The 17496-nt window shown below is 35.1% G+C and overlaps 1 protein-coding gene across 1 annotated transcript in view; it reads right to left on the reverse strand.

The window, feature by feature from the left end:
* Positions 1-978: 978 nt before the first annotated feature.
* Positions 979-17496, reverse strand: part of LOC100306947 (cacophony) — a 57132-nt gene continuing 40614 nt past the window's right edge. Inside the window, 11 exon segments of the mRNA XM_062672438.1 lie at positions 979-6361; positions 6363-6494; positions 7140-7249; positions 8490-8683; positions 9541-9621; positions 10862-11016; positions 11338-11450; positions 14625-14660; positions 15210-15421; positions 16059-16261; positions 16354-16481. Of these exon segments, the coding sequence (XP_062528422.1) occupies positions 6145-6361; positions 6363-6494; positions 7140-7249; positions 8490-8683; positions 9541-9621; positions 10862-11016; positions 11338-11450; positions 14625-14660; positions 15210-15421; positions 16059-16261; positions 16354-16481 (1581 nt within the window). The 3' untranslated portion in view covers positions 979-6144.

The following is a 17496-nucleotide window of genomic DNA, read 5'->3' on the forward strand; positions in this document are numbered from 1 at the left end:
ATATCTACTATGATATTATATCAGCGTATCGTTTCAAATCTCAAATATCATGAATCGAGAAAATCTACTAGCATCCATCAATATATAGATTCAGAAAATATATAGATTCAATATCCGATATTGATCCTCGATATATAGATACGATTCGATACGCGGCAAAACCGATATTACCCACTCCTATGGCCTATCACCCCTGGTACTAGTAGCTTCGGGGTCACGATAGACGCAATTTCACAATGCTGCCAACTTTGCTGAAAAGAATACCCGTAATTATAACAAGTAAATCTATACTTCTATACTAATATTATTAAGAGGAAAGATTTGTTTGTTTGTATTGAATAGGCTCTGAAACTACTGAACCGATTTGAAAAATTCTTTCACTATTTGGAAGCTACACTATTCCCGAGTGACATAGGTTATCATATTTTGAGAAAAAAAAAATTGGGGATCCTTACTAAAACTCCAATAATGTAAGCCCAGGTGTAAAAAAAATACCTAAAATATTCTTTACATCGCGTACCCTACGAAAACTATTGATGATAGAATAAAATAATGTACTGCGACTTTGTAGAACACATTAGTATTTACCAAAATTGTCGCGACAGCATACTTATGTCTAATTATTATAGTTATGCCACAAGACGTGTTCTTTTATTTAAAAAAATAAAACATCGTCAAATATCTGAAATTTTTGTTAAAGACCCGAGCGGAGCCGGAGCGGGCCGCTAGTTTTCAATAAAGTCGCTATTACTCCATTTATCCGAAACGATTGAGCTTCCATTGCGCTGAGCGGAATCGGGAAGTATGTGTAATAGTACTCTACTTCTAGTCTTTACAGCAATTTAAGCGAGCATGCAGATTTTATAATTAATACTAAAGCTTATTCACTCCAAAAACGAAAGCTCCGAAGACGAAAAGTGTATCTTATCCATAGGTAAAATGTAACTTGAGGTACTAAAAGAAATTGAGTACACGAAATCGAGGAAATGTCTTTTTTTTTTGCATTTATTCATATTGTACAATCTTATAATATGATTCGTTCTGCAAAATTTTACAGGCGAGCAAGAATTCATTATAAAACATTAGCTCTTTCGTATTGTACATAACCATTTTACCAGTATAGTGAAAACATGCATATAGTATTTTAGTTATAGGATAATAAATTACTTAAATTCTAACTTTAAGTTTGGTTCTTTATTAAATACAATATCAATAGGATTGCTCTATCCTGTAAATGTCATTGGGAAATGCCGAAAACAATTTAGTGCTCTCTCTCTCTCTGTGCCGATGAACTTTCTATGCTAATTATCTCTATAATTCTCGATATAAAACATGGTTTTTGAAGCAATTACAAGATACAAGGCAGGCATGTTTTTTATATTGCATTTTTTTTATATCATGTGAAACTTTCTCGCCTCACTTCAACAATTTTTATTTATATCAACTGTTATTTGACAATTTTGAAACGATATACAAAGTTAACTCTTTTAAGACAATTAAGTAACAGGTCCTAATCTTAAATTTAGATAATTTATTGGATAAATTACTTTATATCAAATCAGAATTTTAATCGATTTCAAAATGGAATTAGAAGTTTCTTTAGATCAATACTTAAAAAGCGATGGTTTTAAGATGTTTTAAATCTTCGGAATTGATTTCGAAAATTGATGTTTTGGCAAATTGTAATGAAGTTATTTGAAACCGTGAATTTTTTAGCATTTTCCGATTTTGCTTTTTTGTTCGTAGTTCCAGATTTGGCCCTCCACGCCTACTTGAAAAATTCACCCTGTATACGTAGGTTTTTGATCGTAATTATGGCAATGTCCTTAGATCTAGATCCTTAGATTTAAATTATGTTTTCAAAGCTAATAATACACCGAAATTCGTCAGCAAAACCTCGCAAGAAGTGAGTCAAGAAAGTGTTTTTACAACAACAAATACATTTTTGTAATTTTTTTAATTTAACAACTGTATAAGAATAAAATTACATCAATGCTGCTTTACATTCGTTAAATAGAAACGCGTTGTGTTTATAATTATTGAATGTTTCATTATCAAATTTTATAAAAAACCGTAAGTACGCCTTCGCTAGTTTTATTACGATATTTGATTTTATTATAATTTTGACGTGAGTATTGAATGATAAAGTATATACCTCGACACAAGAAACACAATGTGCGACTTTTTGTTGAAATCTCTTTTATACGCATTTGTGTGCAGTATTTTTTGTAAGTTTCGACCTAATGTACAGAGTTTTTAGATCAATGGATTTTTAAAAATCTTATCCTAAAATGGTCACATATCTAAAATACATTAGAACGAGTTATAATTTGAATTTTTGGAACCATTGATATTCGACTTTATGGCTCTAATGTCAAGATATAACTTACGTAATTGAGATGCGGCCTATCTGGATTAGTTTAAAAATTATTACGTTGAACTTTTAATTATTAATTTTAAGGCAGTGAAACAGCCAACTTAAATTCAAAGGACAGTTGGGACGATATTACCTAGCTATCATTAACTAGTTACATATAACTAGACATTTTCACAGACGGCTCATTCGACCGTTTTTATATTTTACAATATTTACACATATAACACACACGTACATATGCCGGTGAAACATCCGTCACAGTCGTGGGACATTCAAACACTGAAGCAGGACGCACTCATTGTACCTCTGTCATCGAAAGTCCATCGGCTCGTTTGAACATCGTATAACACACAGGATGTTGTGAATTACAAAACGAAAGAACCTCTATTCAAATAACCATTATAAATATATTTCATGAATCGATAAACGATCAAACAATAAACTACATATTACAATAAAATCTAACACACTGTAGTCGATGGCAACAATTTTTATATATATAATCTGTGGATTACGCTTTTTAGCGCGAAACATTTACGAAACAAAACAATGTAAATCCTACGCAGCTTTGTAATTGTAACATCAATAATATCATTAATTAATTCAAAACGCATTGATTGCTATGATGTCATAACGAATATACATAATACAAATAGAGGCTTTTAATATTTTTCAAACGTATAAATGACGATAACTGACGGTATAGCACAAAATACGATTGAACGGCGTTTCTGGTTTTGTTTTGTACTAATAACTATTAGCTAACAGAGGTAAAATATGAAAGCTATAATATACCCGTTCCTGTCCTTCGCAACGAACAACAACGATCAAAATATATGAGAGAATAATATCCGATTTCCACTAAAATATCTATCGTTTAAATATAGCACGTTGGTGGGAAACAAGTTGCTTTTGAGTTGTTCCAATATTAATTAATAATTCGAGAATTTTTAGATAGTTCGTTGAACATACGAACTAATTAAAAATACTTAAAAACGTTGTGTTTTATGTAATTTGTTATGAGATGTCTCATAGTATTGAAACGAAAATTAGGATCTCTTTTTCGATACGTTAAGATTTAGAATTTTATTACTAAAATTTATAAAACTATTTTAATGTACAGTCAGTAGCAAAATTGAATAGTATTTTTGATACACATGTTTCCCAGAACGTGCGCAGACTTAGAGAAATGAACCACCTTGCCCATGCAATCACACAGTTCTAATAATAAGTTCCTTACTTCACCATCATGTTATCACAGAAAATCATGTATTTACAAATTTTTTTCGCACTAATGTGACGTACGTTTTATCCTACAGCATGCCTCGCGACGAATGTACCTGATGGTGAACGATAGCTCTGGAAAGACGACTATTGTACTTTATTTTTTGTACTCGTTTGCTAAAAATACGATCATAGCATTAACAAAGGTTTTGTTCACTTTAATATTAGAAAAAGTTAAAACACATTTAAACTTACAATTAACACGTTATTGCTTTTTAGCGATATTTACGTTTTGTTAATACGTAATGGTCGTGTCATTCATTACTTTATGAGTCTTAATTATGAAACGAACATATAAACACTTTGAACACCGACTTAGTCTAACACTGAATTTGTACCTACGTTTAACGAAAACAAGGCATTGGTCTGTTTTGAGTTGTACACGCAACTATGTCAACTTTAATAGTTTTATTGTTATGTTATATTATAAAGCCTACTAGATAAACACGAGCCTTTTACGTATTAGTTTTGCGGATACGATTGCTTAATACATTTTTGATAATATGTTTCTTAAATTTTGCCTTGTCTCATAGGTATATGATAACGATTAGGAATCTTATTTCGCAAAAGCTAACTTGAATGTAAATTAAGCATTGTTTTTTTTTTAAGTATCTAATGTATTTATTTAGTATTGTTATGATTTAATTATAGTGCTTTATATTAAAGTAGTGGTCGAATGAAATGGTTATTATGATAACATTTAATTAGCATATTAAAATTTGATAACAGAATGCAAAGGCGGATGCGGCGTCGTGACACACAATATTCCAATATCGTGCTTTATTGATTGCTTAGATGGGTGACGAATTCACAGCCCACTTGGATTTAAGTGGTTACTAGAGCCCATAGATAAACAATGTAAATGCCATCACCCATCTTGAGATATTAGTTCTAAGACTCAGTTTTACAGTGCCCCACCCTTCAAACTGAAAAGCATTACTGTTTCATGGCAGAATTTGGCGGGGTGGTGGTACCTACCCGTGCGGGTTCACAAGATACCCTACAGTAATTACGCAAATTATAGAGCGTAAATATATTTTTAATAAATTTATCATAATTTATTTCTTCAAAATTTATGTCTTTATTGCTTAATGATTCATTAAAAAGTTCCCTATTTTAGGCACAGTTCGCGGTAAATGATCATAGGGATTTTTTCTCTAAACATTTAAATTGTAAAAACAAGTCATAGGCTTTGCATGTAATTATTTTAACTTTTTGATATCAAAGTACTTCTTATTCTGTAATATTAGTTCAATATATATAATTATTTCTTTCGACATCTAACCCTTAAAGTACAACAGTCGCATTATAGAGGTTCACTAACGAGTGACTAATATATGACAATGTATTTTTTTGTTCGTGATGGTCAAAGGACTATATCGGACTATCGAACGGTACATACTACGACAGAATTGGTTTTGTACCATTTTATATTTATTTATATTAATAATTTATAAAAATCTGAAATTCATATCAAATCTAACATGTACGTACACGCAAAGAGCGTCTTTAGTTTCTAAACAAATCTTAAACCAATTCTGTTGTTGATTGTACAAAAAAAAAAAACTTTTGCCTGGTGATGATTTGATCTTGGATTGGTTTGATTTTTATAATTCGATTTCATAAAATTATATTCATTCTTCAAGAAATTGATGTAAAACATCTCGTGTTTTTTTGTTTGTGCAAAGAAAATTAGATGCGAGTAATGAAAGTATTAATTGAAACAGAAAATGTTAGTTTTGTTTAGTTAGTTACGTAATGATATGAATTTTAAGAATTTAATCCAAGAAAATCATTGCACCAGACACGTAAATCTTATAAGCGATAAATATAATTCACGAATCAACAATTTGGGTATAGTTTAACGCAGAGATATATTTTTAAATTTACATAATAATATATTCCGCCATTATAATATAATCGTATTTAAATTTAAATAACGTAGGTATAAAGCACTTGGGGGAAGGACAGCAAATTCAATAAAAATGTAATTATTTATTTAATACGATATTAACTAAGTAAAAATTATTTTCTATGTAAATATTTATACAATACTAGTAATAATTTGTTTGACGATGAATTTCTAGTGTTCTCTCAACGTCTTTCATTTGAACATGAAACGGTTTCAAATGAGGTCTCGCCGCAACGACCCAGGGGCGCAGTGGTGGTAACGCCCTGAATAACTTTTATTAAATAGTGTCGTTCCGCAGCTTCGCCGAACCCCTTGGCTTACCATTTAAGACCTTATCTGCGAAATCGTAAGATATAAAATTGTAAACCAGCTTATCCGTCGCTTGCGGCATTCGACTTGCTCGGTCACGGAGTAGCAACGGAGGCGGCGCGACCCTCTTCGTTTCACCAGGCGGCAAACATAGCCCTCACGTAGTGCAAATGTAATATAGAAAGTTTACAATACATACTAATAACATTTTACGTAAAAATCCTAGCGCAAACGAAACGTCCGGCACCGTTTTACACTTAGATCACCTTAACCGTAGATAATACAAATCAACGAGTAAAATGTTTAGCGGATTACAAACGAAAGTTTCGAAAAGTCGGGTAAACAGTATAACACGTCGTGGGGGAGGTGGTGCGGCGCGGCGCGGGAGTGTGAGTGCGCGCGCGCCCGCGCCGCTAGCACCAGTCGTCCTCGTCCGAGTCCGAGTGGCGTGCGCGCGGCTTGTACCCGTTGGGCAGCCGCGGCGCCGGCGACGGCAGCGCGCGCCCCCCACCCCCGCCCCCTCCGCCGCGACCCATCGCCAGCGCCGCCTCGTAGCTCAGCGGAGCCTCGTATGGTCGCGCGGTTACCTCCGGCTCGTACGTTCGTACGCGTCTGTGTACACATATGCCTATTTTAAAAGAAATGATTCAACCAGTATTCGCGCCAAACAGTCAAGTTTAACAGTACGTGCATTGAGTCGAGTTTGAGAAATCGCATGCGCGATAGACTTTTTGAAGTGAAACTTCATTAGGCGCGTTGGGAGTGAAACTTAACTCACGACAGATTCGTTACGGCAAGAGAGAAAATATATAATTTAGGAAGAGCGAGAGTGAGATAATAGACAGAGCGTCTTGTGAACCACTCGAACGTGGAGAGAGGGAAAGGAGAAAGCGAGCTAGGTCGTTTCTCTTATACACAGCATTCTCTATTATAAGAGAAAATTGATTTAAGGATGAAAAATGAAAAAAACAATACCACACACCGTAAAAGAAGTTTTACTTCTTTCACGTACACCAAGTTGCGCGCGTAAAATTGTTATTATTATATCAAGTTACATCTAAAATAAACGCTACATCAAATCGTCAAATCATTATCTCATTTAGTAAAACAAAAACTTCAACATCACAATCACCTATCTCATTGCTAATATACCTACCTACTTTTAAGATTCAAAACAACAAACTTAAAATCAATCGATAAATCAATAAAAATTTGACCGTTCATTTACATAAACTTTATATAGTTTTATATAATTACCTTTCTCTAGATCTATAATCTCGGTGTATCAGTCTTTCAACTTCTCTGCCGTATTCGTACTCATCATGTAAGGGCTCCACGGGTTCTCTGACCGTGTGCCTTAGTGATAACTGAAATTGTTTAAACTGAACGGTAGATTTCAATATTACATTAACGACTAGCTAATAATAGCAATTAAAATCTTGTAATAATTAGTTGATAACAGATAAGACTTGCTATGATATTTTATTTTAAATATATTAATTTATTCACTCAAGACAGGTAATAAAACAGCTGGTAAATCGGCCAAGCCGAAAGCAATTTATTTTATTGCCCTTGTGCCTACAAGCATACAGGCGAGCATACTGCACCTGATGGTCAGTGGTTACCGTCGCCCATGGACTTCAGCAATGCCAGGGGCAGAGCCAAGTCGCTGGCCATCGCATCATTTACAAACCGACCAGGAAAACGTGAAAACTTACAAATAAAGATTTAATGATCAGTGCAGTAAAACAACTGCCACTGGCGCACAAGGTTGCCATATATCAAAAATCGTTGATGGGTCAATCAACTTGTACGAGCTTACTATACACTACCGGCAGTAGGCGATTACGCAGATCATTTTTCATAACAATCTCCTCAGAGAGCACATTTTTCACTTTTCTTTCTTTTGTCGTATCACTCTTGTCTGAGCGGTCGTGGGCGTCATTCAGTATCATTGCTGTGGCCAGATGTTATGCGCCTCACGAGCAATCGCCACTGCTTCCGGTTTGTGGTGCCCTGGTACATTCATGCAAACAACCGCCAACTGCCGACTTAACTTGGTCGGTCCATCGCATGGGCAACCTTCCACGTGATCTGGTGGTATTTTACCCTGAACAACAAGGCGCTCTATGGAGTCCCTTCCTCCCTGGAGATATGCCCAAAAAATGGATAATATCCGCCCATGCACGAGCGCCTGTTTGTTTTCTCTTCTTCAACCCGTGTGTGTCCCCACCCAATGTCGAATGTAGGTCTCTTCGAATGCACACCATTCTCTTCGGTCTTTTGCTTCTCGCATCCGAGAGCATGCATGCTTTTAGTGAGTCTTAATACTCGTATATAAGACTAGCTATATCCGCCCGCTTCGCTAGGCATTTAAAATTAACACTATTATTTCTCACCCCCACAAAGATTCTCATCATTAACGCCCCCGCAACTGGTGTAGGGGGTCCAACACTCATATAAATATCAGCCTATCCATGAAGTACATTTATTTTTTACACGGATACCAAGTTTCAAGTCAATCGGATGCATGGTTCAGTAGCTATAACGGAACAAACGTAAAAATCACTGTAGATTTATATATTACTATAGAAGAGGTAAACTCACGTGCGAAGGACTGTGGCTGATTCTTGTGAATGGTGGCTGCTGCTTGACGTGTAGCGTGGACGGCTTGGTGGGCGTGGGCGGGAGCTGGCGGCCGCGACCGCGTCTGGTGCCTTCGCGCTCCCACGACCGGTCGCGCCACTCCCGCCACTCGCGGTCTCGTTCCCGCTCCCGCTCACCACCTATCGGAGCCCAAACTATTCTTTGAATAATTTAGAAGTCCTCCAATAGGATCGATCGCTTCGTTCAACAAACACGGCTTTATTATAACAGTACATATAATACGATAATGGATTTGATTAAATTAAGGAAAATAAAAGGGATCAATTTGAACAAAGCAAAATATTGTTTCATGTAACATATCAAACAGATGTGCAAACAATTTTCTTATACACTAACAATTTCGTAGTAGTCTTCATCCAATCATTCATTCGTCGTTTTCTTTCTCTCAGACGCAACATTTATTAGAAACTATGAGCTTAACATACTTTTGTAGCACCAGCAAAGGGTCTTGTGCAATATTATTTACGTGGATTATTTTATTGACGATTGTGTTACGATTCGACAGACCCTTTGCTTTACAATAATTAAGATAAACGAAAGAATCTGAACTAAAAGTTAACGTTTGATTGCCGCTAGACACATTTAATTGTGACATTTAATTCGACGAAAATTATCAGTGGGCAGTAAACAAATTTTTGTGATACAACTCTATTCGATATGAATGTTGAGGTTTTAAATTCTAATTGTTATAGAAACATTCGTATTTTGTCGTCTATAGGTATGAGAATTTGATTAGTAATGTGTAATGAATGTTAGTGTGAAGCTGCTTTCAGACTACGCTATACTATAGTGCCATATAGAACAGCAGCCTATACTTAGCCAGTACAGCTGTATAGTACAGTGTGAACGTGTCCATAACAATATTTTGGTCCATAACAAATTGTGTGCGATATTGTTGTGCTATGAGCTATATACTATATGATATTATATTATAGCGTAGTCTGAAAGCAGCTTAATGTAGGTTCCAGTGTGGGTGGCGAGTGGATCTCACCGTAGGTGTGATGTGGCGGGCTGGGCGATCGCGAGGGCTGGCTCAGGCTGGTCGTGGGGTGCGGCGCCCTCCACTCCTTCCCTGTTGTCAGGAATACCTTCATGTACCTTCCACCACGTTTACCCGTGGGACTAACGAATTTATTTCCTTACTCACAAAGGTGACTCTAAAAGTTTTGGATGTCTGTCTATCGTGGTAATAAATGTGTTTTAGACACTAATACGATGGCAGTCTTAAGTAGAAGATTTATATGGAATCTGTTATTTGTTGTGTGTTCAATATAGAGGTATAATCATGTAGATTAACAATTGTGACTGTCTGATTTGAATGGATGGTTTTATAATAATGTCGTGGATGAGTTTTCTCATGTTTAACAAATTTTTTTCAAGGTAGTACAGTTAAGCATTTGCATGCTGCATGATAAGTGACGTTTGAAGGGCATGCACCAAGCACCTCTTGGTAATAAATTAAAGGCCCATGAGCAAAGCTGTTCTTGGTGCCAACAAGGGTGGATCGAGTGGGCACCGTGCATGCAGCAGGCAAATTAGACTTACATTGTTTCGATTTAATATTGTAATGTACTTATTTCAATTAAAATCACTGTTTGTTTATATTTCAAATGGATTGCCATTTGCAACTAATACTCAAATAGTCAGTATCGTGATTGATTTATTAGCAGAAAAACTGAGCAATCGTGAAGTAGATAAAAATAGCTACGATTATAGAACTAGCTAAGTATATTTCAATTAAGAACTAGGTTTTTATAATCTAATTATATTTGATCTGAAGAATGCTCGAGCATAAGTGATTCGCTGAAACTTTTCTAAGTTTCTACGTCTACAAAACATGAGTCTACCAAACTACTTTAAAGCTAATCTTCCAATCTCCACACAAAACTTTCAGAGTACCTTTATGAGAAAAAATGTTTGCAAAACTGTTTTAATTTACAGAACAAGCTATCGAAGACAGTTGGTTTTGTTGAAGGTAAAAATCCATGATGAAGGAATAAATACTACAGGAATGAAAATAAAATCGAAGTAAAGGCGTTTAGCTGGAGAATAAGGCTATAACTAAGGTGTCTCGTAGGTATAATATAGTTTATATATTATAGATTTTGTTAATGAAAATTAGCACTAAGCCATGGGAAAAGTTCGCAAATCTGCTGATTCTAATAATTAAATCCTAATAAAAACTAAGTGAGCTAAGAAAATGTCGTGAAACTTTATCAGCAGATCAATAAGGGGACTGTTCGTTGAATTTAAAAGATATGAATTATATTCTTAATTTAATTAATGGAAAACGTCGAAGGGGAATTCCCTACCATGTGGGTAGTAGTGATGAGGTGCTCGATGCGCTCGCCCGTGTCTCTGGTGCTCATGCTTGACTATCTCGACGACGTTGCTAACGGTGTCTGAGAAGCCAATGTCGTGATGATAACCTCCGTAATGCCCTCTTCTTCTTGGACTTGGCGTGCGTCTATAAAAACCAAATAGGTTTTATTACAGAGAAACAAAAGCCATTCAAAATAATTTAATACGTCATGCATTTGAAGTAGCATGCTACATTTAAGGTTATTTCATTGAAGATTAATAGTTAATCATCGTTAGCAAGACGTGTGATAAAACTTTCGGTTAGTTTACGTAGACCACGTGTAGTGAACATACCATTTGTCACTACGACAACTTTGAGATCATTCTCTTCTTCGATGTCACTATAAAATAAATAACACAAACTAAATAATAAATGAAAGATTACAAGAGTGATAATTTTTTCGCCTTAAGTCAAGCTGATTCTTACCTTAAGCTGGACGATCTTCCGTGGTGTCCGTTCTGGTAAGTCTGCGGGGCTTGTAGCCTTCCTTCATCTAATGATTCCATTGACGCGTGGTGTGATCCTGGGAGTTCCAAAACCTAAAATTCGATTACATACTAAAATATATATTTTTTAAATTTGATTGTTGATATCTACACCAGATATAATTTTTGCTGTCCCATACTTACAAAATTTGTTACAGTATAATCATGCACACGTTTGAGTGCCCCAGTTGCGTAACATGCTATGTGCCATCGTGCAATACCATAAGTTTTACTTACCATCAATTCAAATGTACAATTCTAACAAACTATCTTTTAACATGCGTGTTGCAGGTCGAGGTATCATGCATCTTTGAAACAATGAAATAATACGAACATGTTCTAGTGTAATGTTCTCATAATATGACTGTCGTTAATGTTATGTCAGTGTACTGATAGAGAAAGATACTATAAAAACTAAATAATCAGGAAAAGTTATTCAAAGACAACGTAAGATACAAACATTCCCTATTATCTCGAGATAAAAGATTAGAATGTCTAAAAGTGAGATTTTAAATTCTAATACTGAATTTTTTTTACCTAAACATCAACAACCATCTGTAAACTTTAAAAACGTTCATGATAATTAATACTTTGGACGTTAACAACACAACACGATCCGATCACTATATCGAGCCTAAGGCCCTAATTATTACACGTTATAAGTACGACGAGACTGTTCATACATTTCTAAAATTTAAACCAAAGTTTTTATTATTACAGTAACTTAGACAGTAAACACCCAAAGAAAGCTCTTAACATACATTTTAATACAACACCGACTATCTATGACACAAGAAAATGCATCGATGTAGTAGGAAACACTTCTTCTAGAGGAAACACTCATTTAGCGAACACATTTACAGACCAAATAAACAACCAACATCACAAATGTATGTTTAAAGTTATTTGCCAATAGTTTTTTTAGTGGTTTTTTAAAACAAATACAATAAATTTGGGTTTGTCTATGATATTGGTAGGTACATCGATTGCACTAGACAATAACTAGAGGATTTCACTGATTAGATATACAACAGTTACGATTGGGTCAAATTTTTTCATCATTTTTGAGTTGGTATTCACCTTTTTATTGTTCCTGAAACAAAGAAAGTTCATGATGACCACGATGTTACTACTGGTTAGAAATTGTGTTGATAAGATTTTTTAAAATAGCGATTTGAGGCGGTCACTATTTTTATTAAAATAAAAAGGTCCTTAATTCAAATGAATAAGTTCTAAATAAACAATAAATCGAGTAAGCGGTAGGCAGCGACTTGGCCTTGGGACCTTTGGGATTACTTACATCCATAAGCGACGGTAACACCCCACTATCAACTTGTTTTGACTTTTTGTTAGTTTAAAAATGTAATTGAAACTTACTTGAAAGATTTTCTTGTATTGCGCCTTGCGAGGTTCGCTAATGTGTGGTCTGGGTGTCCTTCGGTTGCGGGTCCTTCGTGGCTGAGCGAGCCGGCCCGAGAACCAGGCCCGAGGCCCGCGGCCACATTCAGCAGGCAGTTAAACAAGGTCGCCTTCTGCACCACGCACCCCATTTCACACCCCAAATACTAAACTTGCGCATGCTCATGTCACACTCAGTTAAGCTTCCTCGGACCTAACTAGCTTCTAAAGCCTACATGAGTTTGCGCAAAAGATCGTGTCCACGCTGGAGTTCCTTCCATACAGTCGATGGAGAATAGTGTAAATGTATTTGAGGATAGAACAGAAGTCCAACGGTTGTACAATGGACACATGAGTTAGGTAAGCAGAATATTGCAACTAGACCGAAAATTTTGTATGAAATATAAAACCAATAAGTTTTGATATAGGTAGTAGTTTGTTGTATGTGTGTATAGACCTGAGTTTCAGTTATGTAGGATATGCCGAAATGTAGTTAAAATTAGGATAAAGAGCTGCAAATTACAAAGCATGGTTATTAAATAAATGTGCTCTCAAATAATGTGCAGTAAATATTGAAGCCAGAGGCATAAGTACATATATTCTTTTAAAAAAGGTTTTTTTTTTGTATTATTATTGTTTAGCATGCGTCGCTTTGTTAATTAGTAACAGATTATTTATTTTTAATTTATATGAAATTTTATAAGGGCGAGAGCGCAACGAACAAGCATGGTTTTATCATAATAATAGGCTTCTAAAAAAATGTAGTAACTGAGCCAAAATGTAATCGAATTATGAAATTTTCAAATCGATTAAGCGAAGGATTAAAAGGTTATTATTATCATATTAACCGTCATGCACATAATATTATTATTAAAATTCCTGTAAGACAAAGAACTTAATGCATAGTTTCCACATCAAAATCTAGTTAAGATATGATAAGAGTCTATAATACAATCTCCGTCTATCACTTTCAGCTATTTAGTGTTCACAATTTTATTATGAGAGGGTATATAATACATACATAGTGAAATGTGTGGATAAAACGTTTTCACAGTCTAGTTTATTAAATTGTCTTTTTACTGTGGATAAATCTATTGAGTGATTTATAACGAAAAAAATTATATTAATTGCTTTAAATATAGATCACACATTATATAAAGCTTTATCATTATAATTTCGTGTGTTGAGTGATTTGAAATAAACTTTTTCTATTCCGAAAATTTTAAGCAATGAATTTATTTTAAAACATATTTACTGCTGTTTGTTCTAGCTTTATATACATATGCAATTAAGACATATTGTTTCAGGATTTTCTATATAACAGAAGAGAACTCAAGTACTATAGACCCTTATAGCGAGCGATTTAATGTATTAAGAAATGACGTTTATTTCTACGTCACTAAACTACTGTTCAACATAGACACCCGTCTACTTCAAATTTTGCAACTATAGGACAGGTCACTATATTGTGGTTTACAAAGCTCCGTCCGGACACTTGTCAGGCAAAAATGCGCATCTAACGCATATAATATTTCTTTGAAACTATTATTTTAAAGTGCTCCACTATTCACTAGTACTAAAAAATCTGATCACACCCAATATCTAAAACTATTTTTATTGAGTCCATTAATTCATAAACAAACATTTGAAATTTAGTAAATCTTCAAATATGCCATAGCCCATGTTTCTTAGATTTGCATTAGAAGTGAATCAACGTTTAGACAAGATGCGAGAAAAAAATTCATAGACCAAATAAAATAAAGGATAATCTAGAAATAGTGCAAGAAAAATGTATTTAATGTTTCGTTCAGTAAAATATTTTAATACTACCGGCTGAATCGCCGTAGGGCTATTCTCGTTGTATGCCTGAAAAGTAAACCACCAATGTAGGCGACTAGTCGGAGTCGATTTCAGCTACAGTGACTTGTTGTAACTATTATTTTTTTAATACAAATTAGGTAATCTGTCTTATTACGAACAACGCCAAAACCGTACCAAGGAAAGAGGTGAACAAATACTTAACTATGTTATTGCATAGAATTCAGTCGTAAACAATAATACATCACAGTTAGACAACACAAAATATCTATTCAACTACGTATATTATTACCTCGAACGATCTAAAGTGGGGATTTATAGGGGACCATCAACAAACTACTGAATAACAAAAAAAAAATACTTTTACCTACCCACGTAATGGTTACATTTGGCTCAAAATTACAAATATTTTTTACATTGAAAATAGGTACGTCATCAGACGTTGGGATAAACTCTGGCTTCATCTCTTGTGAGTGAATTAATACACAAAGTGATTTGAGATTACTCGGTAGGTACTTAAACATCTTTTTACCTAATATTACTTTTGGTGAAAATGATTCACAGGGCTACGAATGCGGATTGCTTGTCACGACCTACCTGGTCACCCCGTGGTTCTGTCTGGCCAAATCTAGTTGATCTCCAGCTCTCTAAAATCAAAAGGCCAGCATAGATCTTTCCAACTGTTAGTTTTCCTTGGTTGAGGACATCATTTCGAGGCACCAGCAAGTCGAGCATCTTCTTCGATTGTAATGGCCATATGTGGGTTATTGTTTCTCTGAGTTCTTCGTCTGCCTGATCCATTTCTTCAGCTAGTAAAAATATATATTAAATATTAATAAGTCACTAATAATAGTTATTTGAAGTCGTCGTGGCCTAAAGGGTAAGACGTCCGGTGCATTCGTATCTACCGATGCATCGGTGGTCGAATCCCGCAGGCGGGTACCAACTTTTGTAATGAAATGCGTTTATAATAAATGGTCAATATTGACTTCCATGGTGAAGGAATAGTATCGTGTAATAAAAATGAAACCCGAAAATTTTTACTTTGCGTAATTACTGGTGGTAGGATGTCTTGTGAGGTGGGTACCACCACCCTGCCCATTTCTGCCTTGAAGCAGCAATGCATTTCGGTTGGCCGGCTCGGGCAGCTGTTGTAACTATATTGAGACCTTAGAACTCATATCTCAAGGTAGGTAGCGGCATTTGCGTTGTAGATGTCTATGAGCTCCGGTAACCACTTAACATCAGGTGGGCCGTAAGCTCGTCCACCAACCTAAGCAATAAAAAAAAATCGAAGTACCGACGTCAAAAATTTACTATCGCACTAACCGCCACTAAAGTGGGGTTTATCCTACTAATCCTAGAAATGGGAAAGTGAAGATGTGTGTGGAGAAGTAAAAAATGTATATTACTCTTTCGCATGCTAATCCATAGAATAATACTCACCAGATCTCATCTTGATATTTAAATTTTCTCTTATTAAGGCAAACAGTGTTGTGGTGAAGTTAACTTTTCCTTCTTCATCAAGCGGCATATTCATTCTAATTAGCTTCTTATACGCAAGTCTGTTCGGGCATTTGTTTCCAAACCCCAACGGGGGATCCATGTTTTTTAACATATCATACATTTCTGTGTAATGAATTTTCCCTCTGAAATTCACAAATCAGACACGTTACGCCTGTTTTAAAACGCATACAATAAAAATCAAAAACGAGTCGTACAAAATGAAATTATAACTTACGTTGCGTTTGGATCGTACTCGGCCCATATCCTGACGAATTCGTCGAGATGATGGGCGCCGAGAATCGACGAGTCTCTCGTTAGATAATCAAAGTTATCCATAATTACGGCGACGAACAAATTCAACATCTGTCAATGAGAAGAGAGTATACACTTTATAGCACACCAAAACACAATTTACATTCAGAAAACAGTCAAAATGCAGATACATTTGTACAATAGACGGTATTATCGCTAAAAGCGATCTCTTCCAGGCAACCGTTTAATTTACAGATATTCTGGAAAATATTATTTTTTTTGTTTAACAATCACGCCACGTTAACTGGTCCCGTGCTAAGTTCGTAAAGAACTTGTGTTACAGGTACCAGATAACGGAAATAAATATAAGATTTTTATTATACACATACATATATTTAATATACATCCAAAACCCTGGAAAAGACATTTTTATATTTATCATACAAATATCTTCCGTATCGTGTAGTGACCATGTCACTTCCCACTACACCAGACGGTCGTTAAACATATAGCAGGTATGTTGCGGTGTACTACAGACAATATATATATATATATATATATATATATATATATATATATATATATATATATACATACAATAAATAGGTATATACCGTTTAAATATAATATGAAATATATAACTAACTGATTTATATACCATTATACAATACATACTAATATACCTACTTACATACACATAATAAATCAACAGTATGGAAATGATAAATGATAATGATGCAAACAAACAGCATTAAGCAGATAAGTAGTGTTCCTTCACCATTCTAAAGATAAATAGATAAAATTTATTCAATCAAAAGGGTTCTTTTTTTTATTCTCCTTGTAGGCAACACCACCCCGGCTATTTCTGCCGTGAAGCAGTAATGCGTTTCGGTTTGAAGCGTGGAACTCTAAGTTGTTGTTTCTAGTTCAAATTTCGAATGTATATTTCTTTATTTATTTATGGCTTAGGTAGGTGGACGAGCTCACAGCCTACCTGGGGTTAAGTGGTTACTGGAGCCCATAGACATCTACAACGTAAATTTGCCACCCACCTTGAGATAAAAGTTCTACGGTCAGTATAGTTACAACGGCTGCCCCACCCTTCAAACCGAAACACATTACTGCT

This window comes from Bombyx mori, chromosome 15 (genome assembly GCF_030269925.1).
Source record: "Bombyx mori chromosome 15, ASM3026992v2".
In the NCBI taxonomy this organism is placed as follows: domain Eukaryota; kingdom Metazoa; phylum Arthropoda; class Insecta; order Lepidoptera; family Bombycidae; genus Bombyx; species Bombyx mori.